We start from the raw sequence: 24122 nt of genomic DNA, 5'->3' as shown, positions 1-24122 counted from the left end.
CAAAACACTCTAGACTAAAGAATAAAGGTTCCTCTAAAAGTAAAACAGTGTCTCCTTTGGTGGAAAATAAAAAAAAATCTTCGAAGAGGAGTGTTCTGGCGACATCAAGTAGTTATTACAACAGACGCCAGCAGTCGAGGATGGGGGGGGGGCCATACCAAAAAAGATTAAGTAGTACAAGGTATTTGGGGTCAAAAGATGGCAGTAGTGTCCTCCAATTTAAAGGAACTGATGGCAGTCTTCAAAATACTTCTCTCTCTACAGTCGACCATAAGATCCCAACACGTAAAGATCTGTCAGGAATTTTTTTTTTTTGTTGGGCAGAAAGGATCCTGAATTCTTTGACTGCCGTCCATCTAAAAGGCAAGGAAAATATAGTGGCAGACTTTCTCAGCAGGGAAAGTTTGAAAGAAGAATATTCACTAGACCCCCAACATTTTCAAACAAATTTTAAAAAGATGGGGTACCCTGATCGTGGACCTTTTTGCGGATCGGAAAAACAGACAAGTAGAAAAGTTCTGTTCCCTCTCCGTTTGGGATCAACCTCTGATAGTAGACGCTCTGTCTGCCCCATGGCCAGGAGATCTGCTTTATGCCTTTCCGCCCTTCAGCTTAATTCCGAGGGTACTGAAGGCGATAGAGGAAAGAGCACAATTGATACTGAAAATATCCTGGTTTCCTCTCCTATTCGATCTCGTGGCGGGGGAATTCTGGTGTCTCTCATCGTATCCAGGTCTACTGCATCAGAGCCCAGTATCCTATCCAAGCGTATCACAGTTACATCTAACAGCCTGGAAATTGAGCAAGTTATGTTAAAACAAAAAGGCCTGTCAGAGGCAGTAATTTCCACTCTTTTATTGAGTAAAAAGGACACAACTTGCGGGGAATAGATGGTATCACAGTCTAGGTCCTGATGTTCACCTTATATTGGATTTTCTTCAATCCGGTCTGGATAAGGGGCTCAGACCAAGCACCCATAAAGTACAAATATCGGCATTAAGTAACTTTCTAGAAATGAAGTTGGCAGACCTGCCTCTAATAAACTGATTTATAAAAGGCGCAACAAGGCTGTTTCCGTTTGTTCATTCCATTATACCTCTGATGGATGTGCCCTTTGAACCCTTACAGGATATTCCTCTAAAACTTTTGACGTACAAAACCACCTTTTTATTGTCAATCGCATCAGCCAGAAGGGTGGGGGGAGATCCAAGCCTTTTCCTGTAGATCGCCTTACTTCACGCTTTTGGGGGACAGTATTTTCCTTATACATACCCCTATATTTCTGCCTAAGGTCGTTTCTAGGTTTCATCGCCAGCAGGAGGTATCCTTAGTCTTTCTGCTCAAATCCATCCTCAGAAACAGATAAAATATCATAATCTTGACGTAAGACGATGCATACTAACTTTACCTGGAGGTCTCCAAAGAATTCAGACACTCAGATCATCATCATCTTCACTATCAAGGGCATCATAAAGGTTCAGCAGCACACAAGATTACCATTGCAAGATGGATAAGAAATGCCATTGAATTTTATCTTCAGAAGAACTTGACTCCCCCTAGGGGGATAAAAGCTCACTCTACCAGGGCGGTATCTACCTCATGGGCAGAGAATGACTCTGCGTCTGTGGAACAGATATGCAGGGCAGCCACTTGGGCAAACCTAAATACTTTTTTCAAACATTACAAGTTGGATGTGCTCCATAACTATGATTTATCATTTGGCAGAAAAGTATCATCTGCGGTAGTCCCACCCTAAATTTCTTTTTGTTTTCTTTTTTACTGCTCCTTAGAGTGCCGTTGTGGAGTTGCCGGGGAAAAAGGGTTAATTACTCTTACCGTTAATTGGATTTTCCAATAGCCTCCACAACGGGACTGTAGCTTTCCCAAACCCCTCTGTTTCTTTGACATGATTTATGTTATATTATATTCGTTGGATATTCAATACACTTCTTGCTCTACTAACGAGTTCTATGTCATTAACCGAAGCAGGTAAAGGGAGGGGGCCTTTTAAACTTGAGCTTCTACATTGTTTGCTGTCCTGGGGAGGCGGGGACACCCTCCTGAGTGCTGTTGTGGTGGCTATTGGAAAATCCAATTACCGGTAAGAGTATTTAACCATTTTTAGGCTAGTTTAACATGCTCTGCGTGTGACATAACCTGACAGCATTGTTATGATTTATAATGCTGTGTCCTACCTCTGCTGTAGAGAGTTGTACTCGCATAGTGGCATCAGTATTGTTCATAACAGCAGAGGTCAGGCAGACACACACGGCATTATAAATCATAATGCCATGAGGTCATGTTACAGGAACAGCATTCACCCTGGGACATACCTCACATAGAGAGTGTTTCCTGCAGTTAACACACTTATCTGAAACTGAACGTACTCCTGACCGCCCCCACCCCCAAATGTTTTGATTAACCTACCAGACAGTGCTGTAGTTTGGCATGGCCTTGTTACTGTGCATGTGCAGTCGCTTTTGGAATTGGCACATGCACAGGACAGCCCTGTTACTTGCTAGGACTGAAGTCTTCTACATGCAACAGAGCTGTACTGTACTGGCAAGCAACAGAGCTGTACTGTGTGAGGTACAAAGATGATGCCCTCGTTACACCGACCACTTAATTTGCATATGAGAGAATTTCTCCGACATGTGGGCAACAATCATGGTGTGATCAAGAGCGTTTAACTCAGGAGACCAGCACACATGTAACAATTAGATTGATATGAAGTTATGTGGTGACAGATGCTCTTTAAATCTGTTCAGTGGTGACAGATGCTCTTTAAATCTGTTCAGTCAGAAGCTTTGAAGTGCTTTATATCAGAAACTGCAATGAACAGCCCACCATAAAGCCTCATTTACTCATCAGTGTTCGGTCAGTGATTTGCATCAGTGATTATGAGCCAAAACCAGGTGCGGCTCTAAACGCAGAACAGGTGCAGATCTTTCCCTTATACCTTATGTCTGTGGAGGCTCCAGTCCTAGTTTTGGCTCACAATCACTGACTAAATCACTGACGTATGAGTGAGGCATAAAGATTATATTAATGGTGATAAAACATGGAGATTCACTTTAAACATTTGGGGGATATGTATCGTTGTCTTTACGCCACTTGTCACTAGTGGCGTGAAAAAGTTGCAAATTATGGGACTTGAAAATGGTCTCAACACTTCTCAAAAGTGGTCGGAATTACTATAAATTACCCCAGGAAATGGGTTGTAGTTCAGTTATAGATCAAGTCTGCATTAGCTCCTATCTGGTGTAGACTTGCACTTCTGGTGCACGGAGTGCCAGAGATGCGCCTGACTTATTAAGAGATGAGCCTCTTAATAAGTTAGGCGCATGTCAGTGCAGTGCAGGGAGATCAAGACTTGCATATGGGAACACCAGTCTTGATAAATCTCACCCATTATATGTACAGTTAGTTTTGACTGAGAAAAATATCCTTCCTCCTTGGCACAACATTTTCAATACTTTTTAAAATTCAACTTCAGCATTGGATTATCTAGTATATTGCCATTAATCAGTCAAACTATGAAGATTAGTGTAATGTAGTGTGATCAACTCACCTGCTGCGGTGCAGTTTGTTCCAGTTTTGATTTGTACTTTACCTATTTATCTTTTTATTTACAGCTTGTCGTTATAATTGATAGAATTCAAGGATTTCCACTCTCCAGCCCTCTTTCCAAATTTCTAAACGGGCTGGAAATTCTTTTAGCGAAATCTCAAGTAAGTACATTTGCAAATATATTTTATTACACACACAAACATGTTTGTTTTCTCCTAGCTTTCTAATTTTCTTCAAATGAAAATTGATCTGCAAGGAAATTATTGCAGAGTGGGTTGTGGGGTTATTTATCTTATATTTTGTGGACTAAAAGATGCACTTTTTAAGTAAGAAAAAACCTTGCTAAAAAGTTCTTGCATCTTATAGACAGCAGTCATTATGTTCCAGCAGTGCCAGACCTCGCTAACTGCTTCCTTATTGATCCATCATTGATCTGTGTGATCAGTGCAGACAGGAGATTAGGGTGAGCAAACATTAAGAGGACGGTGAGAAACGCATTCCCCTCCATCCTAAAGGTCTCCAAGCTGCAGAGAAGAGACTAAAGCTCTGACTAACTGCAGTTTGAGGACCTTTTGAGATGTCACCAGTGGCAGGAGCCAGACCAGAAAGAGTAGGGATTCAAGTTTTTATTAAGGCTGTGTGCTTGTGCTGCAGAGCTGTGTGTGTATTGTACTGCTGTCTCTGTATAAGGTGCCTACTGCAGAGCTGTGTGTGTTTGTATAATGTCATGATCATGGATATTAACCCCCTCAGGACCCTGCCATTTTCACCTTAAGGACCAGGCCATTTTTTTGCAAATCTTACATCTCACTTTGTGGTGATGACTTTAAAACGCTTTTACTTATCCAAGCCATTCTGAGATTGTTTACTCGTCACATACTGTACTTTGACAGCGGTAAATTTGAGTCAAAATATTTCATTTTTATTTAGAAAAAAATACCAATTTTCCCCCAAAAATTTGGGAAAATTCGCAATTTTCAAAATTTCAATTTCTGTTTTTAAAACAGATAGTGATACCTCCTAAGGCTACTTTCACACTAGCGTTCGGGTGTCCGCTTGTGAGCTCCGTTTGAAGGGGCTCACAAGCGGCCCCGAACGCATCCGTACTGCCCTAATGCATTCTGAGTGGACGCGGATCCGCTCAGAATGCATCAGTCTGGCAGCGTTCAGCCTCCGCTCCGCTCAGCAAGCGGACACCTGAACGCTGCTTGCAGCGTTCGGGTGTCCGCCTGGCCGTGCGGAGGCAAGCGGATCCGTCCAGACTTACAATGGAAGTCAATGGGGACGGATCTATTTGAAGATGACACAATATGGCTCAATCTTCAAACGGATCCGTCCCCCATTGACTTTCAGGCTACTTTCACACTTAAATTTTTTTTTTTAACTATAATGCAGACGGATCCGTTCTGAACGGATCCAAACGTCTGCATTATAGGAGCGGATCCGTCTGTGCAGACATCAGACGGACCCGCTCTGAACGGTAGTGTGAAAGTAGCCTTAAATAGTTATTACTTTACATTCACCATATTTCTACTTTATTTTTGCATCATTTTGTAAATGACATTTTCTTTTTTGGACGTTAGAAGTGTAGAAGCAAATATTTTAAAATTTTTAAGACTATTTCCAAAACCCAATTTTTAAGGACCAGTTCAGGTCTGAAGTCACTTTGTGGGGCTTACATAATAGAAACCACCCATAAATGCCCCCCTTTAAGAAACTAAACCCCTCAAGGTATTCAAAATTGATTTTACAAACTTTAACCCTTTAGGTGTTCCACAAGAATTAAAGGAAAACGTAGATGAAATTTCAGAATTTCACTTTTTTGGCAGCTTTTCAATTTTAATCCATTTTTTTCTGCTAATAAAGCAAGGGTTAACAGCAAAACAAAACTCAATATTTATTACCCTGATTCTGTAGCTTACAGAAACACTCCATATGTGGTTGTAAACGGGCACACGGCAGGGCGCAGAAGGAAAGGAATGCCATATGGTTTTTGGAAGGCAGATTTCACTGGGATAATTTTAAGTTGCCATGTCCCATTTGATGCACCCCTAGAGTAGAAACTCCACAAAGTGACCCCATTTTGGAAACTGCAGGATAAGGTGGCAGTTTTGTTGGTACTATTTTAGGGTACATATGATTTTTTGTTGCTCTATATTACACTATTATTTCTCGTACTTTTTTCCATTGGGGGGACACAGACCATGGGTATAGCTTAGAGGTATTAGTAGGAGGGACACTATGCAAATATAAAAGAGCTCCTCCTCCTCGGGCTATACCACCAGGAGGAACTCAGTCTTTGCTTAGTGTCTGGTGATGGAGGTTGACACTTTTTGATTCGTCTCCTTTTTGTTATTTTCTTTTAGATGGGGACGCAGGTCGGCATAGCGCCTTCCTGGTCCACCGTTGAGTGCCCGCCGCCGTCTGTTGGACGCTGCCTCCCCTTTTCCCCCCCCCAAGAAGTCAAGTGGATCCGGGCTCGACCAGTTAGCTCCGGCTTCCCACCAGCCCCTGGGTCACCTGCTGCTGCCCTCCATCCAGAGCACTGTACTCAGGTGAGTCAGATGTCTGAAGAGGTGAGCCCTGCTGGTACGGACAGAGGGAGAAGACTGCAGGAGCAGATAAGTATGGCTCCCCTCTGCCTCCCCCTCCCTCTCTGGGATCTGGTGGCGGCTGGCTGATCATCTGCCTTTCCGCGGTCATAGACAGTGTGGAGAGTGTTATGCCTGGGTGAGCATGGACATGGGTGTTTTCTGTTCTAATGGGACACATGGAGGCACTATACCAGCGCGGCTGCCGATTTGGCCTTAGTCGCCAAAGCAGCCATGTCCTTTATGGAACGTATGGCAGTTTCCAATCCTGTGGCGCCAACCACTCTATTTCCTCTAAGTGGTTCCCGCAGAGGACGCCTGACTAAGAGGCAGCGTTAGCGGCAGCATCCCTCCTCGGATGACTCCGTTTCCCCCCCTCGTCTAGAGGCGCGTTCGGACGGCTCTCCCTCCCCCTCCCCCCCCCCCTAGGGAGCGCAAGTTTGAAGGGGAATTGTCCGGCTCGGATGTGGTCTTGGAACGGGACCCCTCACTGTGGACAGGCGCTTGGACTCTTTCCCAAGTCCATTTTCTCACTGGCGGGCACGTCCCTGCGGCCTGCCTTTGCCTCGGCATGGGTGGCCATAGCCCTTTCGGTGTGGTTACATCGCCACCACCAAGACCTGATGGAACAAGATGCATCTGCTGACACACTGGATTTGGTCCTCCAGATGTCTCAGGCTTCCAAGTTCCTTTGCAAAGCTTCCATGGACATTGCTTCTCTCTTTGCATGCATTTCAGCCCTCTTGGTCATCCAGCGCAGAGAGGTCTGGTTGAAGGTGTGGGACGCCGACGCTTCTTCCAAGCGTTCCCTTGCTAACCTCCCCTTTGAGGGTTCCAAGCTTTTTGGGGCTCAACTGCCGCTAATGGGGGCAAGAGCACTCATCTTCCCCAGCCTAGGTCTAAGCGCCCCTTTCGGACCAGGTCTTCCGGTTCCCGATACCAGTCCTTTCGCGCTTCTCTTCTAGCAGGACAGCGTCTGCTTCCTCCACAGAGGGGTCACAGGACTCCCGCAAGAAGCCCTCCTTCAAGCCCCAGCCTTCCTGGCGGCCGAGGGCACAGTCGGCCCGCACGGCTGCTCCCAAGCTGTCTTTCGCTCCGTTATTGTTTTTCTTCTTCCAGGGGAGTTCCTCGCGTCTGTGGACATCCAGGACGCCTATCTGCATGTCCCGATCGCAGAATCTCACCAACGATTCCTGCGCTTCGCCATTGGTGGTCGACACTATCAGTTTGTTGCCCTTCCTTTCGGGTTAGCGACCGCCCCTCGGGTCTTTACCAAGATCCTGGCATCGCTCATGGCGTTTCTTCGTGCCAGGGGCATTCCTTTGCTGCCCTGTCTGGACGATATCCTGATAAAGGCCCCCTCGCTTCCGCAGGCCGAGGACAGCGTCCGGATCACTGTTCAGACTCTGGAACAGTTCAGCTGGCTGATCAATTTCCCAAAGTCCTCTCTCCTCCCGTCCCAGAAGCTCTCCTTCCTGGGGATTATTTTGGATACCTCGACCGCCAGAGTATTCCTGCCAGTCTCCAAGTCCCTCCAGATCCAGGGGGCAGTGTCGCACCTGCTGCGCTCCCCTAGCCTCTCCATTCTGGAGTGCATGCGGGTCCTGGGTCTTATGGTAGCCTCTTTCGAGGCCGTTCCATATGCCCAGTTTCACACTCGTTTGTTACAACAGGAGATCCTTTCCCTCTGGGACAAGACCTCTCGTGGTCTGAACGATCGCATCCTCCTGTCGCAGCGTGTTCGGGCAGCTCTCCCTTGGTGGCTGTCCCCGATGAACCTGAGGTCAGGAAGATCCTTCCTCCCGATCTCCTGGACTATCGTCGCCACCGATGCCAGCCTCCTGGGTTGGGGCGGCGTTCTCCAGTCTCGCACGGTTCAGGGGGTTTGGTCGGCGGCGGAATCTCACCTTCCGATCAACATTCTGGAGCCGAGGGCGATTTTCCACTCCCTCTCCCATTGGACTCCTCTCCTTGCGAGCCTCCCGGTGAGGATTCAGTCGGCCAATGCCACGGCCGTGGCTTACATCAACCATCAAGGCGGAAACCGCAGCCGGATGGTGATGCAGGAGGTGACGAGAATTCTGCTGTGGGCGGAGTCGCGCGTTCCGGTGTTGTCAGCGGTGTACATTCCAGGAGTAGACAACTGGACAGCGGACTTTCTAAGCCGTAACAAGGTGGATCCAGGCGAGTGGTCTCTGCATCCAGATGTATTCGAAGACGTCTGCCACAGATGGGGCCGTCCGGATGTGGACTTGATGGCGTCCAGGCTCAACAACAAGCTCCCGGTGTTCCTGGCTCGCACCCGGGATCTGAAGGCGTACGGGGTGGACGCGCTGGTGTCTGTGGCAGGACTTCAGCCTCCTCTATGTCTTCCCTCCGCTTCCTCTGCTACCGAAGGCTCTACGCAAGATCGAGGCGGAAGGGATTACGACCGTTCTCATCGCCCCAGAGTGGCCTCGCCGCGCATGGTTCTCAGACGTGGCTCGGATGCTGGCGGACGCCCCATGGCCTCTTCCCGACAGAGAGGATCTACTGTCTCAGGGTCCGCTCTTCCACCGGAATTTACGGTCTCTTCGTTTAACGGCGTGCCTGTTGAAACCGCCATCCTGAAGAAGGGGTTCTCGGATTCAGTGATTAGAACCATGATCAGTGCGAGGAAGCCTGCTTCCTCCCGGATTTACTATCGTACCTGGAAGGCCTTCCTGACTTTTTGTGAGAACTCGGGGTTCCCTCCCCTTCGTTTTTCCATCCCTATGGTGCCGTCGTTTCTTCAGTCCGGGCTTGAGATGGGACTGTCGCTGAGCTCCCTGAAAGGTCAGGTTTCGGCTCTGGCCGTCTTGTTTCAGAAGTCCCTTGCTCTTATGGGTCCTGTGAGGACTTTTCTTCAGGGGGTGGCACATTCGGTTCCCCCGTATGTTCCCCCTTTGCCTCCTTGAGATCTCAATTTGGTCCTGCGCGCTCTGCAGATGGCCCCCTTCGAGCCTCTGAGAGAGGTCTCCCTGACTTTTCTCACCTGGAAAGTGGTTTTCCTTGTGGCCATAACTTCCATCAGGCGGGTGTCGGAGCTGGCCGCACTTTCCTGCCAGGAGCCTTTTCTGTTTTTTTCTCTAGGATAATGTGGTGCTCCGTCCGGTTCCCTCCTTTTTGCCCAAGGTAGTCTCTCCCTTCCACCTTAACGAGGATCTTGTTCTCTCTTCCTTTTGTCCTTCTCCGGCAAATCCCAAGGAACGGGCTCTCCATTCCCTGGATGTCGTCCGGGCCCTGAGGGAGTATCTGACGGCTACCTCCTCCGTCCGCCGTTCAGACTCCCTCTTTGTGATTCCCAAGGGACCTCGTAAGGGTCTGGCGGCCTCCAAGGTCGCTGTGGCGCAATGGATCCGCTCGGCTATCTCCGCGGCTTATCGCGCTCGTGGTAAGGTTCCCCCAGCTCGGATTACCGCTCACTCCACTAGGGCGGTGGGAGCTTCCTGGGCAAGGCGCAATCGTGCCTCTGCGTCTCAACTGTGTAAGGCGGCCACCTGGTCGTCCTTACATACCTTTTACGAGGTTTTATCAGTTGCATTCGCTGGCTTCGGCTGATGCTTTCTTTGGCCGCAGGGTTTTGCAGGCTGTGGTTCCTGTTTGACAGTTTGACGTTCCTCCTGGCGGTGCTGGTATTTTTTCCCACCCCATGGACTGCTTTAGGACGTCCCATGGTCTGTGTCCCCCAATGGAAAAAAAGTATGAGAAAAGGAGATTTTTTTGTGAAACTCACCTGTAAAATCTTTTTCTCGTCTTTTCCATTGGGGGACACAGCTCCCACCCATTCTGCCTGTTGCAGGAGGGATTTTCAGTTCAGTTCTGTTTGTGGTTGGACCTCATGGGCTTTGGTCCGGTGGCTTCCATTATTTTTTTCTCTTCTCCTACTGCTTTTGCAACGCCTGAGTTCCTCCTGGTGGAGTCTGGGGGTATAGCCTGAGAAGGAGGAGCTCTCTTTTATATTTGCATAGTGTCCCTCCTACTAATGCCTCTAAGCTATACCCATGGTCTGTGTCCCCCAATGGAAAAGACAAGAAAAAGATTTTACAGGTGTTTCACAAAAAATCGCCTTTTTTGTGAGGCAAGGTAACAAAAAAATAGCTATTTTGGCACAGTTTTTTTTATTTTTTGTGTTTTACAATGTTCATCTGATCATGTGCTATTTTTATAGAGCACAATACCAAATATGACTACTTTTTTGGGTTGTTTCAGTGTTACATAATAAAGCATTTTATAAAAAAATATTTTTTGTCTCCAATCTGAAAGCCATAGTTTTGTTTTGTTTTTTGGGCGACTCTTATGTAGGGGCTCATTTTTTTTTCTATATGAGACGATGGTTTGATTGGTACTATTTTAGGGTGCATATAACTTTTTGATCGCTTTTTATTACACTTTTTGTGATGTAAGGTGACAAAAAATTGCTTTTTTGACACCATTTTTATTATTTCTTTTATGGCGTTCACCTGATGTGTTCGGTCATGGGATTTTTTTTATACAGCAGGTTATTACGGACGCGGCGATATCTAATATGTATACTTTTCTCCCCCATATTCATTGGGGGACACAGGAACCGTGGGTATAGCTATGTCCTCTAGGAGGCGTTGACACTAGTAAAAGCTGTTAGCTTCTCCCCTGGCAGCTATACCCCCTCCAGCCTGGAGAGAGAGCTTCAGTTTTTTCTAGTGTCAATAGGAGGCAAGACCTCTCTGCTGCCTCCCTCACCCACACTGCTGCCTCCCCCACAGAAGACAAGGTGGACCAGGGCAGCCTCGCAGCCTTTCGTCACCCATCCAAGCCCCCCTTTTCCAGCGTCCTGCCACTTCGGTGCCAGTAGCTGAAGGGGTGACCCTGCTGGACCAGAGGAAGGGTGAAGATGGCGGCAAGACAGAAGATGAGGTGAGTACACGGGACTAGGTAAGTATTAACTCCCTCCCTTCCCCTTGGCATAGTTTCCAAGGGTTAACTAGTGCGGGCAGTAACAAGGCCACAACTTATGTCTTACAGGGGACACACAAGGCTGCCTGGGGCGTTTGTTTATTGGTGTGCGGTATGCACAGGACCCCTAAGGCAGTCCCCCTCCATAGGTCCGGCTCATAGGAGGTTAATAGTTTGGCCCTGGGGAAAATTTTCCTCCTCAGGACTGCTCACTCGGCGGGAGAGAGAGGAGCGTAGTGTCTCCTACTCCCCGCTACCCAGCACCATATTCCACACCTTTCGGAAGCGGGCGCCAAGCACGCCGCTCCGAAAGGGTTAATGCCAGCACGAACCTATCGCGGTCGCCTCGTGCGCCGCTGAGTGTTTGTAGGGCATGGGGGACTCCAGCTGGCTACCTTGCCCGACTCCGGGTTCCAGCGGCAGCGTCTGTTCCTTCCCGGGGGCGGGCACCACCGGCTGGTGTGGGCAATTTGTGCGAAGCAGGATGCTCTGCTCCAGCCCCCCTCTTTTCCCCCGGCCGTTCGACACTGTTTTCAGGGCGCTCTTTATACAGTCGGCCGTGTATTAACTTGGCCCTGCTTTGCAGCACTAGGCCACAAATTCTTCCCGCCTAGCTGTACCCTCCCCCAGAAGCCAGCTGAGTACCGCCCCGGTCTCACACTTTTAACCCTTCCTGGCCAGCCATTTCTTATTAGGCCGGCACAGGGTCATGAAGGGGTTAGATAAACAGTGCAGTTCTTAATATGCAAGGTTTAACCCTTCCTCCACTTAATCCAGTTATGTTAAATAAAAATTATAATAGAACATTTAATACGGGCCCCTGCCCCCCTCAGCGCACATCATAACCGTGCGGTACCAGACTGGGCCCATGCCCTGTCCCGGTCATAGAAGGACCTCTCATAGTCCCAATCCACCCTACACGGCCACTTGGTTGATAATTCTGCATGCACCTTCGCAATACAGGGACTCCTGCAGAATTCCCAATACGCCCTCTGGGGCCGTTGGCTGACAATCCTCCACCCGCGCAATCAAGGAGGATCTCTGTCATTCCCAATCCACTCTCCTGGGTCGTTGGTTGATAATTCTCCACCTGCGCAATTTAATAGTGGACCTCTGACATTTCCAATCCACCCTCCGGGTTGTTTGGTTGATAATTCTCCACCTGCGCAATCCAGTGGAGGACATCTGGAACTTCCCAATCCACCCTCCGGGGTCGTTTGGTTGATAATGAAATCTGGTGGAGAGACCTCTAGAAGTTCCCATTCCACCCCCTGGGTGGTTTGGTTGATAAGTCCCCACCTGTGCAGTCCGCAACGGTCAGGGACGAGATTCTGAGGGGTAGACCTGCGCGCAAGCGGATCACAGCAGGACATCTTTCTCCTCTAATATCTCTGCACCCCCACCCTTCCTCCCTGGGCCACACTCAGACACTCCCCAGAGAGGGTCAGTCTAAGGGGGGGGGGGGGGTGGAAGGGGAGAGGAGTAATCACGGATCAAGGGCCTGACGTGAATCCGAAGCAGTCTCCCAGGATTGCGTCTAGGGTGGCCTGCAGTACTTGTCGTATGCATTGCCCCCTTCCATGGGCGGAGTAATCGCACCTCTTCGGGATGCAGTACTGGCCCTATACACTGTCCCCTGCCTAGGTGGCCTAAGTACAATAACACTGATTTCGGTGCCGGGTGTATACATGTGCCCTTCTGTAGGTGGCGGAATCGCATCTCCTCTGGGTTCGGTACCTGCCATATGCATTAGCCCCTTCTATAGGTGGCGCAATGACATTTTCACTGGTTACATTGTGTGCGGTATGCATCCCCCCCCTTACTTAGGTGCAATATATTGCACTCCCATGGGGTGCAGGACTCGCCATATGCACTAGTTCCCGCAGTGGGCATTAACCCCCCTTCATAGGTGGCGTATTTCCCTACCACTGGCTTAAGTACTTGCCGTATGTATTCTACCTTCCATAGGTAGAGTAATTGCACTACGCTATCCCTTTCTATGGGCGAAGTGTTGCACTTCACCGTGCTTCCTGTTGCATTAACCCCTTCCGCAAGTGATCCACTAGCGGGGAATAACTAGGCATCTTGGATGCTGCAATTCAGCTACGCCACTACTCTAGGTGCCTTCGCTTATTCACAAGGGGGTGTGGCAACAGTCGGTACCCGCGGGTGCCCGGGACTCTTACTCTAGTAGTATATGGGCGCCGCCAGTGGATTCGGTGTCTATCTTTCTTTTGGCGTGGGTTTTGGACAGGCTTATAACATCCTCTGTCTCAGGGGGTTACCTAGCATCACTTATGTGTCCCAGTGACGCGCCCCTCCCCCCCCCCATCTCCATGGGCCTCCACCATTCCTGTCGGTCATGATATTGTCCGCTTCAATGCGTAGCGGGTACTCCATTGCACATATTTGGTAGTCCGTTCCAGCAAGTCGAGTGTTTACTGACTCTGTATTTTCTACCCACCACTCCTCCTCTAGGAAGTGCTTATGCTGGCACTCTCCACAGGTGCAGTTTTGCTGCTAATGCTTGAGTTCGTAGTCGCTGCAGTGGGACATCCCCCTCAGGTAGGGGTCCTACCCTGGCACTGGCTGGGCAGTTGCTCCTCTACAGCGCCCTTCCAGGTACAGTCTTTAAGGTTAGCTCTACTTAACTGGGGCAGTATGGTACGTGGCTTCTACGGATAGTCAGACCTCAACCTTAGTTTTGCGCTGACGGGGCAAGCAACGGCTACTACTGTGGGAGCGGTATTGAGTTACCACTACATATTTGGGTTCTTGCTGCACAGCTCTTTCGTCAGGTGGTGGGCTCTTCTAGCACTGAATTCGGTGGCCTCTATGGTGTGACTCCCCTTGCCTGCCTTCCTCCTCAGGCGGAGTTTTTGCACAGCCACTTATTCCTTGGCTACTTCTGTATAGCGCCGGTCTCAGACGGGAAATGGGCTTAGACCTAGCCTATTCTTCTCCTGTCTTTTTCCTCCTCTGGCTCATGGTTCGTGGCCACCCCGCATGCCTTGGTAGTTCCTGCGTTACTACCTTCCTTTATCTGTTGCACGGGGCATTCTCTTAGTAGTCTTCCATTTCCAGGCACGCTCCGGTCCAGATTGGTAGGCTGTGGTGCCTCCACATGCCTCCTTCTACAGGGACTCCTCCATTGGTCTGGGTGTGCTAGGGTATCTGCACGAAAGCTTCCACCTTTCTCTCCCGAGCAAGAGTTCCGGAAGCATGCGCCGGGGACGCCCTCATATCTCCTTGGCCAGAGTTCTCCCTCCATAAGTTTTTTCCCCTTCCCTTCCTACCCAGGGTTCTACGGGAGATCATGATGGAGGGCATTCCGACAAGTCCTAGTCGCTCCCGATTGGCCCCGTCGCACGTGGTACGCCAACCTCGTTCTCCTTCTAGGAGATGTCCCTTGGTCACTGCCACTCAGAGACTACCTTCTTCCCAAGGTGCATTCTTACATCAGCATTTTGCTGACGGTGTGACTGTTACCGCCATTCTGACGAGGAGACGGTGTTTAGCGGACGTCATCAGCACTATGACTCAGGCCAGGAAGCCTGCATTGCCCAGGATCTATTATAGGACCTGGAGGTCCTTCCTGGGCTTCTGTGACAGCCGGGACATCCCCTCACTCCGTTTTCTCTCCCCACGGTCCTATCCTTCTTAATCAGGGTTGTACCTTGGTTTAGGCCTTAGTACCTTGATGAGTCAGATGTTGGTACTTCTGTCCCTGGGCAGCTTCCACCATCCTCTGGTTCTCTGGTGCCATGACAACCTCCCTTTGGGAGTGACACATACGGTTTCTCCGTACCGTCCTTTACCGCCTTGGGATCTGAATTAGTTCTCTCAGCGTTCCAGTCTTCTCCCTTTTGAGCCCTTGCGGGAGATCTCACTCCAGCTCCTGTTCTAGAAGGTAGTCGTTTCTTGTGGCTATCACATCCATCAGACGGGCGTCTGAGTTGGGGGCGCTCTCTTGCAGAAAACCCTTCCTGGTTCTTTACAAAAATAAGGTGGTTCTCCGGCCCATTCCTTCTCCCAAAGGTGGTCTCTGACTTCCATATCAATGAAGAAATTGTCCTTCCTTCACTGTCCCTCTCCTTCACTCCCTACGGAAGGGAGTTACATTATTGGACGTTGTCAGAGCTCTGATCATTATTGGCAGTCTCCAGTCCCTTCTGGTGTATGAACACCCTTTTTGTCTTCGGAGGGTTCTCGCTAGGGATTGGCGGCCTCCGAGGTGGCGAATGCACGTTAGGTTTGGCCTGCAAGAGCTGAGGCATACCGCGCCCGGAGCAGGGTTCCGCCCTTAGGTGTCATGGCTCACTCCGCCAGAGCGGTGGGCGCTTTCTTGGGCTGGAAGGAATCTCGTTTTGACTGCACAGTTGTGTAAGGTGGCTACGGGTCCTCCTACACACGTTCACAAAGGTTTACCAGGTGCATACTTATGCATCGACGGTCACTGCCTTGGGCCGCGCGGTCTTGTAGGTGACAGTTCTTAGATGCCTGCAGGGACGCTTGCTTCCATGGGTCTGTGGATTTTTCCCTCCCTGTGGACTGCTTTCTGATGTCCCACGGATCGTGTGTCCCCCAATGAATATGGGCGAGAAAAGGAGATTTTTGTATAACTTACCAGTAAAATCTCTTTCTCGCTCTTCATTGGGGGACACAGCACCCACCCAGTATTATTGTTCGACCACAGTTGTGGCTATTGCTGGTTTGAACCCCGTTGGGTCTTTTAGCATGGTTGGTGTTCCGTGTTTTTTCTTTGGTTGGCTTGCTTCTACTGCTGCTTGTACACAAACTGAAGCTCTCTCTCCAGGCTGGAGGGGGTATAGCTGCCAGGGGAGGAGCTAACAGCTTTTACTAGTGTCAACGCCTCCTAGAGGACATGGCTATACCCACGGTTCCTGCGTCCCCCCAATGAAGAGTGAGAGAGAGATTTTACTGGTAAGTTATACAAAAATCTCCTTTTTTTTATTTATTTAAGTTGTACACAATAACAGCATTTTTGAAACAAACAAAATCATGTTTTTCGTGTCTCCATATTCTGAGAGCCATAGTTTTTTATTTTTTGCCCAATTGTTTTATGTAGGAGCGCATTTTTTGCGAGATGAGGTGAAGGTTTGATTGGTACTATTTTGGGGGGGGGGGGATACGCTTTTTTGATCGCTAGGTGTTGCACTTTGTGATGTAAGGTGACAAAAAAATGGTGGTTTTAGCACAGTTTTTATTTAATTTTTTTCTACGGCGTTCATGTGAGGGGGTGTATCATGTGATATTTTTTCACACTTTTGTGTGTTTTTATTTGGGTATTTTTTATTTTTTTACTTGAAACTTTATTTTATTTTTTTTCTTATTGAAAAACACCTTTTTCTTTTTTTTCTTAGTTTTTTTTTTTTGTCCCATAATGGGACTTTAACTTCTGGGGTCTGATCCCCACTGCAATGCACTACAATACAACCTGTATTGTAATCCATTGGCTGTCAGCTTTTATGCTGACAGCCTGCCTGTTAGACCCAGCCTAATGGCTGGATCTCACAGGCTTCTGTAGGAGCCAAGCCCTGATGCCTATGGAAGGCATCGTCCTTGCCTTCTCCTCCATCGGGTCCCCACCACTGCAGCGCGGGGACTGGAGGGCACCTGTATCCTCTGCATGCTGCATGGTCCTTAAAGGGGTTCTGCACTTTGTTTTAACTGATGATCTATCCTCTGGATAGAGCATCAGCCTCTGATCGGCGGGGGTCCGACAGCCGGGACCCCTGCTGATCAGCTGTTTGAGAAGGCAGCGGCGCTCCAGTAGCGCCGCGGCCTTCTCACTGTTTACTGCCGGCCCACTGACGTCACCACTAGTATCAACTAGCGTGGGCTGGGCTAAGCTCTGTTCACTTGAATGGAGCTTAGCCGCGCCCACGCTCGTTGATACTAGTCGTGGCGTCAGTGGGCCGGCGGTAAACAGTGAGAAGGCCGCGGCGCTGCTGGAGCGTCGCTGCCTTCTCAAACAGCTGATCGGCGGGGGTCCCGGATGTCGGACTAGGGTTGAGCGGTATACCAGTGTTCACGATATACCGCAGTATTAAAAGACTGCGATATGACGATATCGCTGTTTCCTAATTACCGCAGTATTTTGTGACGTCATCGAAGCGGTCATGTGTGCTGACCGCTTCTAAATCTGCGTCTGCCCGCCCCTGCACCTTGCATAGCGCTGAGTAGTGAGTACAAACACATTACTTCCTCTCGCTCCTGGCTCCTTCTTGCTCCGCCTCCCTTATTCAAGTCTCCAGGCTCCACCCACCATCTGACATCACCGTCCGTCACCCACCCGTGCCGATTCTTTGTGGCGAACTCTGTGTGAGTACTGGGTGTCTCTGGAGAGACTTTTCCTGCGGCTGCCTTGCTCATGTGCTCTAATGACAAAATTACTAACTTATTACTTCCGCAGCGGGGGGCCCCCAGCTCTCCCTCCTCCTTGCTCCCATATTCAGATCTCCGCCCACCGACATCTGATGTCAGAATCGGAGCACACAAGCGAGGCAGCCGAAAAGTATATCTTAAAGTATTATTGTATGTATGGTGGCTTGTGGCCACAAGACTTTATTATAACATCTCCTTGTGGCCCCCGTCCCCTACAGTGTAACGTCTCCTTGTGGCCCCCATACAGTATAACGTCTTTGTGGCCCCCCATACAGTATAATATCTCCTTGTGGCCCCTCCATACAGTATAATGTCTCCTTGTGGCCCCCCATACTGTGTAACGTCTCCTTGTGGCCCCCCATACAGTGTAACGTCTCCTTGTGGCCTCCATACAGTGTAACATCTCCTTGTGGCCCCCCATACAGTGTAACGTCTTCTTGTGGCTGCCCCCATACAGTATAACGTCTCCTTGTGGCTGCCCCCATACAGTGTAACGTCTCCTTGTGGCTGCCCCCATACAGTGTAACGTCTCCTTGTGGCTGCCCCCATACAGTGTAACGTCTCCTTGTGGCTGCCCCCATACAGTGTAACGTCTCCTTGTGGCTGCCCCCATACAGTGTAACGTCTCCTTGTGGCTGCCCCCATACAGTGTAACGTCTCCTTGTGGCTGCCCCCATACAGTGTAACGTCTCCTTGTGGCTGCCCCCATACAGTGTAACGTCTCCTTGTGGCTGCCCCCATACAGTGTAACGTCTCCTTGTGGCTGCCCCCATATCGCCCAACCTTATGTCGGACCCCCGCCGATCAGATGCTGATTATCTATTCAGAGGATAGATCATCAGTTAAAACAAAGTGCAGAACCCCTTTAAGTCACGTCCAGCTGTGATGTACGGCAAGGGTCCTTAAGGGGTTAAAAAAATAAATAAATTATGGGACACTACAGAACAATGACAGGAGTCGCATTTAATTGGATACATTTAATGAGGTGACAACACGCACCATTGCTACTTGTTGCAGTGGTCGTCAGATGACATACTAAGGTTAACAGGAACCAACCAAAGCTATTAGCTCCCTCTATGGTAGACCCCAAAGTTAGTGATCTGGACCTCTACATGTCATTAAACTGCCAGAAAAAGCTTAATAAGTAGAAAATAGGTTTTCTGTTTATACCTGCATCTTATGGTCTGAAAAATACAGTCCATACATTGCTTGATACCCTTAGAAAAGTTCTGTAAGGAGATATCAGGCTGGCTCATGGACGTGGTGTCTGATTGTCTTGTGCCAAAAAAAAGCATGGAGCAGGAGAAGTGCCATTAAATCTCAAATTGGGGCCTAAAATCTGATTAAAGGGGTTTTCAGGTAATTCAGATAGCTTTATTGGGCAGGAAAGTAAAACATAATAAAATTGGAATATACCTTCCATTTTGATTGCTTTTTCTTCAGCATGCTGAACTTCTATGTCCCCTATTGGGCCTTGCTGATGTTGCTGCATGATGTTACATTTTAAGCCTGATTAAAGCTTTGAATTCCTAGAACACAAAATCTTTAAAGGGGTACTATAGCTCTGTAAATAGTTTTAAATCGCATGTCCAGCCTTTTTTAACTGATGGCCTATTCTCAAAATAGGTATTGGCGGGGTTCCTGCACTCCGCACCCCCACCAATTAGCTGTTCTGTGTATCTATGGAGCTGAAATTACATTGGACGTCTACATTGTAGTGGACAGCACCCATCACTGAAGTCTATGGGAGCAGTGCTGCATTGAAGAGTGCCGTCCACTCCAGGGTGCAGTGTAGTTCTGATACAGTGAACTAGTCAGACCACACATGGACTATCGTGTACAATTCTGGTCTCCTTTGGACAAGAAACACATGCAGAGCTAAAGATGATACAGAGAAGGGCAATTAAAGTAATAACTGGAATGGGTGGACTACAGTACCCAGAAAGATTGTCAAAATTAGGGTTTAGTGTAGAAAAAAAGATTGAGGGGAGATCTAATAATAATAACTAATAATAACTATGTATAAATATATCAGGGGTCTTTACAGATTTCTCCAATGATATATTTATACTCAGGACTGTGACAAGGGGACATCCTCTACTTCTAGAGGAAAGAAGGTTTGTACACAAACATAGAAGAGGATTCTTTACGGTAAGAGCAGTGAGACTATGGAACTGGTGATGGTGAGTTCACTCAAAGAGTTCAAGAGGTGCCTGGATGTATTTCTGGAGTGTAATAATATTACAGGCTTTAGTTACTAAAATTTTGGAGAAGGGTCCTTGATCCAGGGAGTTATTCTGGTTAAATGATTGGAGTCGGGAGGGAATTTTTCCCCTAAAATGAGGACAATTGGCTTTGACTTCATGAGGGTTTTTTGCCTTCCTCTGGATCAACTTGCAGGATAACAGGCTGAACTGGATGGACAGATGTCTTTTTTCAGCATTAAACGATGTTACTATGGAGAACTGCTGATCAGCAGGGGTGCGGAGTGATGTCCTAGGATGGCCTATCCTGTGAAAAAAAAAAAAAACTCTAAGGCTGCACATTATGTAAAATAAAACTTTGTGCTACCGATCCACCACAGCTCTGTTCCATTGTGTCCCAATCCCCTGCCATTTTTTACTTACTAGTTTTTCTCTTGAGACACAGGAAATAAATGCTAAGCCATTCTATGGCTGAGCAGTCATTTCCTATGTGTCGAGAAGAGCCAGGAAGTAGATACTGGCGGAGTGGCAGTGGTGGGGTTTCGGTGAGATTTGTTTTTGTGGGTTTTTTTTCCCACCAATTATACTTTACATTTTTAAATGGAAAAAAAAAGAAGTTAAAATTATAATTTTAACTTGCAGATTTCTTGACCTCTACAAAGGTATACCATTCCCATTGCTAATATCAAAGTTCTAACTGATTGACAAGACATTAGTTTCTTTCTAAGCAAATATTTTTAGATTTTGGGAATATTAATATATTATGTGGTATTCTATGTGGTATTCTATGATGTCCCAGATGTGCTCAATTGGATTCAGGTCTGGGGAACGGGCGGGCCAGTCTATAGCATCAATGCCTTTGTCTTGCAGGAACTGCTGACACACTCCAGCCACATGAGGTCTAGCATTGTCTTGCATTAGGAGGAACCCAGGGCCAACCGCACCAGCATATGGTCTCACAAGGGGTCTGAGGATCTCGTCTCGGTACCTAATGGCAGTCAGGCTACCTCTTGCGAGCACATGGAGGGCTGTGCGGCCCTCCAAAGAAATGCCACCCCACACCATTACTGACCCAATGCCAAACCGGTCATGCTGGAGGATGTTGCAGGCAGCAGAACGTTCTCCACGGCGTCTCCAGACTCTGTCACGTCTGTCACATGTGTTCAGTGTGAACCTGCTTCCATCTGTGAAGAGCACAGGGCGCCAGTGGCAAATTTGCCAATCTTGGTGTTCTCTGGCAAATGCCAAACGTCCTGCACGGTGTTGGGCTGTAAGCACAACCCCCACCTGTGGACGTCGGGCCCTCATATCACCCTCATGGAGTCTGTTTCTGACCATTTGAGCAGACACATGCACATTTGTGGCCTGCTGGAGGTCATTTTGCAGGGCTCTGGCAGTGCTCCTCCTGTTCCTCCTTGCACAAAGGCGGAGTTAGTGTTCCTGCTGCTGGGTTGTTGCCCTCCTACGGCTTCCTCCACGTTTCCTGATGTACTGGCCTGTCTCCTGGTAGCGCCTCCATGCTCTGGACACTACGCTGACAGACACAGCAAACCTTCTTGCCACAGCTCGCATTGATGTGCCATCCTGGATAAGCTGCACTACCTGAGCCACTTGTGTGGGTTGTAGACTCCGTCTCATGCTACCACTAGAGTGAAAGCACCGCCAGCATTCAAAAGTGACCAAAACATCAGCCAGGAAGCATAGAAACTGAGAAGTGGTCTGTGGTCACCACCTGCAGAACCACTCCTTTATTGGGGGTGTCTTGCTAATTGCCTATAATTTCCACCTGTTGTCTATCCCATTTGCACAACAGCATGTGAAATTGATTGTCACTCAGTGTTGCTTCTTAAGTGGACAGTTTGATTTCACAGAAGTATGATTGACTTGGAGTTACATTGTGTTGTTTAAGTGTTCCCTTTATTTCTTTTAAGCAGTGTACTTCCTGGTCCCTCTCAACATACAGGAAACTTCTCATTGCGTCCCCCCGCCCCTTCCTACCCTCTGCCCGCCCATCCTTTCCCTCTGACCGCCTTTGTACTAACTTGTTATGCTACCGATATCCCGCGCCGGCACACTCATTCCTTTGGCCGGCGCATGCGCACTGCGATGCCCATTCCTTGTACGGCATCACAGTAACTATTGCGCATGCGCCGGCTAACGACGCCAATGGACCGCCTCCTTTGTTGTGTTTTCGCGTCGTTAGCCGGCGCATGCGCAATAGTTACTGTGATGCCGTACAAGAAATGGGCATCACAGTGCGCATGCGCCGGCCAAAGGAATGAGTGTGCCGCCGCGGGATATCGGCAGCATAACAAGTTAGTACAAAGGCGGTCAGAGGGAAAGGATGGGCGGGCAGAGGGCAGGAAGGGGCGGGGGGATGCAATGAGAAGGCTGAGCAAGAAGGGCACCTAAGAGAGTAACGCCGCCCTGGGCACTTGCGAGCCCTCATTTGCATATCTTATAAAGATCGTTTTTGAGGGTTCTATAAGTCCAGGATTGATGCCAGAGGTAACGTTTTTATTAACTGTAAGCATGCTAGGGAGCTGTGGGAAGGGTTAAAAAAGTGAAATGCTGGTGACAGACTCCCTTTAATAAAGACCCTTGTTCTCTGAAGTCTAAAACGGTGTCAGAAGGTCAAATTTGTACTGGGTTGTTTTTTTTTGTTCACCATGGATTTTATTTTATTTCATTTAGTAGAATTTATAACACTGTTTTTTTCCCTTTTTCTATAGGACTGGGAAGAAAGCGCCAGCCGGAGTGTGACTCTGAGAAAGAACCTAGATGAAATTACACAGCTTATTATCCAGTGGCGTAAACTTGAACTTAGGTAAGGTTTTTGTTATTATTTCTTTAGTTACATCCATTTTGACCCTGCTGCATTGAGATTTATACTGGTTGTTACTAAAACCCTTAGCAAATAATCGTTAAAGTAAACTCTGCCTTTACTGAAATGTCAAGGGACAGATGAGAAAATATCAGTCAGGATGGGACTTAAATCAGAGCCAAGAATTCTGTGGCTTACAGTAATCTTATCAATTATAAGTTAACTTTTAACAAAACTGACAGAAATTAAGAATAGTAAGTTTATAACATACTGTACTGTGATCCCAGTTGATTTCTTGACAATGCTGCTCTATCATAAGCTAAATGAGTGAATTTCTTTCTTGGCTCGCAGCTGCTGGTCTTTGAGTCTTGACAACGCTATGAAGAGACATGCTGAAAAATCCCATAGACATTGGTTTTCCATTTATCAGTTGATTGAAGATTACCTGCAAGTGGAACAGGAGCAAGGTGATGTATAATGCACATGCATAGTGCCCCAGGCCGTAATAATCATCCCTTGGTGCTCCAGAGAGTTAAATATACTACCCTTTTGTACGCCACACAGTAACAGCGCCCCGACTGCCCACATAGTAAAGGTGTCCTGCACCAGGACACGGACGTAGTGAGTAGTGTTGAGCGAACTTCTGTTTTAAATTCGGCGTCTAAAGTTCGGCTTCCGGTTAGCGGAGAATCCCCTTATGGATTCCGAATTCCGTTGTGGTCCATGGTAGCGGAATCAATAATCGGCCATTATTGATTCCGCTACCACGGACGACACAACGGAATTCGGAATCCATATCGCGATTCTCCGCTAACCGGAAGCCGAACTTTAGACGCCGAACTTAAAACAGAAGTTCGCTCATCTCTAGTGAGTTATCGCGGCCTTCATTATGTCACAGGCCTGAGAGTGAATGGGGGTGATCCATGTCCTGAGAATGCAGATTGATTTGAAAATGGCATAATTGACGAGCCCCCTCACGATCATTATGCCAGTAAAAAATGTTGGTCATTGCAGGGTACAAAAATGATTTCTTTGACATTAGCTTGTGTGCTGGTTTATATTTGCAGAGAATGGACAAGAGCAGTCATTGCAGTCTGTTACAAAGACACTACAAGCATTTATTGAAGGATCCACTTTGGGTGAATTCCCCTCTCGTCTCCACATGATGCTGGTTTTTCACTGTCATGTCCTGCTTGTGCCACAAGCATCCAGGAAAGGTAGGCCATTGTTAGCTTAGGAGCCTACTGAAGGCAGACTTACTTTGACTTCAAAGTAAACTGTATAAATCAGTATGCAAGTATACGTTCCATAGTAGGGTGTTGACAGACTGCCAAAATTACAGCTATAAGGGAGGTTTGGAGCTTCTGTATTAGAAAACCGAGATCCAACTCTTGTAGTCATATAAATTTAATGGAGAATCATTTTATTTAAAAACTGTGTTGAAAGGAGTTAAAATAACAATCAATACCTCACTGATCCCCCCTCGGCTCTGCTGCTTTGGTTTGTGCTTCACTGATTCCTGGTGTTGGGTTTCACAGACCAGTGACCTCCGTCATAGATTGGTGTCCAACC

At 48.0% G+C, this 24122-nt stretch overlaps 1 protein-coding gene across 2 annotated transcripts in view; it reads left to right on the top strand.

Moving 5' to 3' along the window:
- MDN1 (midasin AAA ATPase 1) overlaps positions 1-24122 on the top strand; it is a 315164-nt gene that overhangs the window by 220200 nt on the left and 70842 nt on the right. For both annotated transcript variants that reach the window (XM_040428764.1, XM_040428763.1), the window contains exons 67-70: positions 3636-3731; positions 22459-22553; positions 22902-23017; positions 23618-23767. In XM_040428764.1, coding sequence (XP_040284698.1) covers positions 3636-3731; positions 22459-22553; positions 22902-23017; positions 23618-23767 — 457 coding nt within the window. The remainder of the gene's footprint in view (positions 1-3635; positions 3732-22458; positions 22554-22901; positions 23018-23617; positions 23768-24122) is intronic.

This window comes from Bufo bufo, chromosome 4 (assembly GCF_905171765.1).
Source record: "Bufo bufo chromosome 4, aBufBuf1.1, whole genome shotgun sequence".
Taxonomy (NCBI): Eukaryota; Metazoa; Chordata; class Amphibia; order Anura; family Bufonidae; genus Bufo; species Bufo bufo.
Note: the sequence above shows the minus strand (reverse complement) of the source record. Positions and strands in the feature narration are given on the sequence as shown.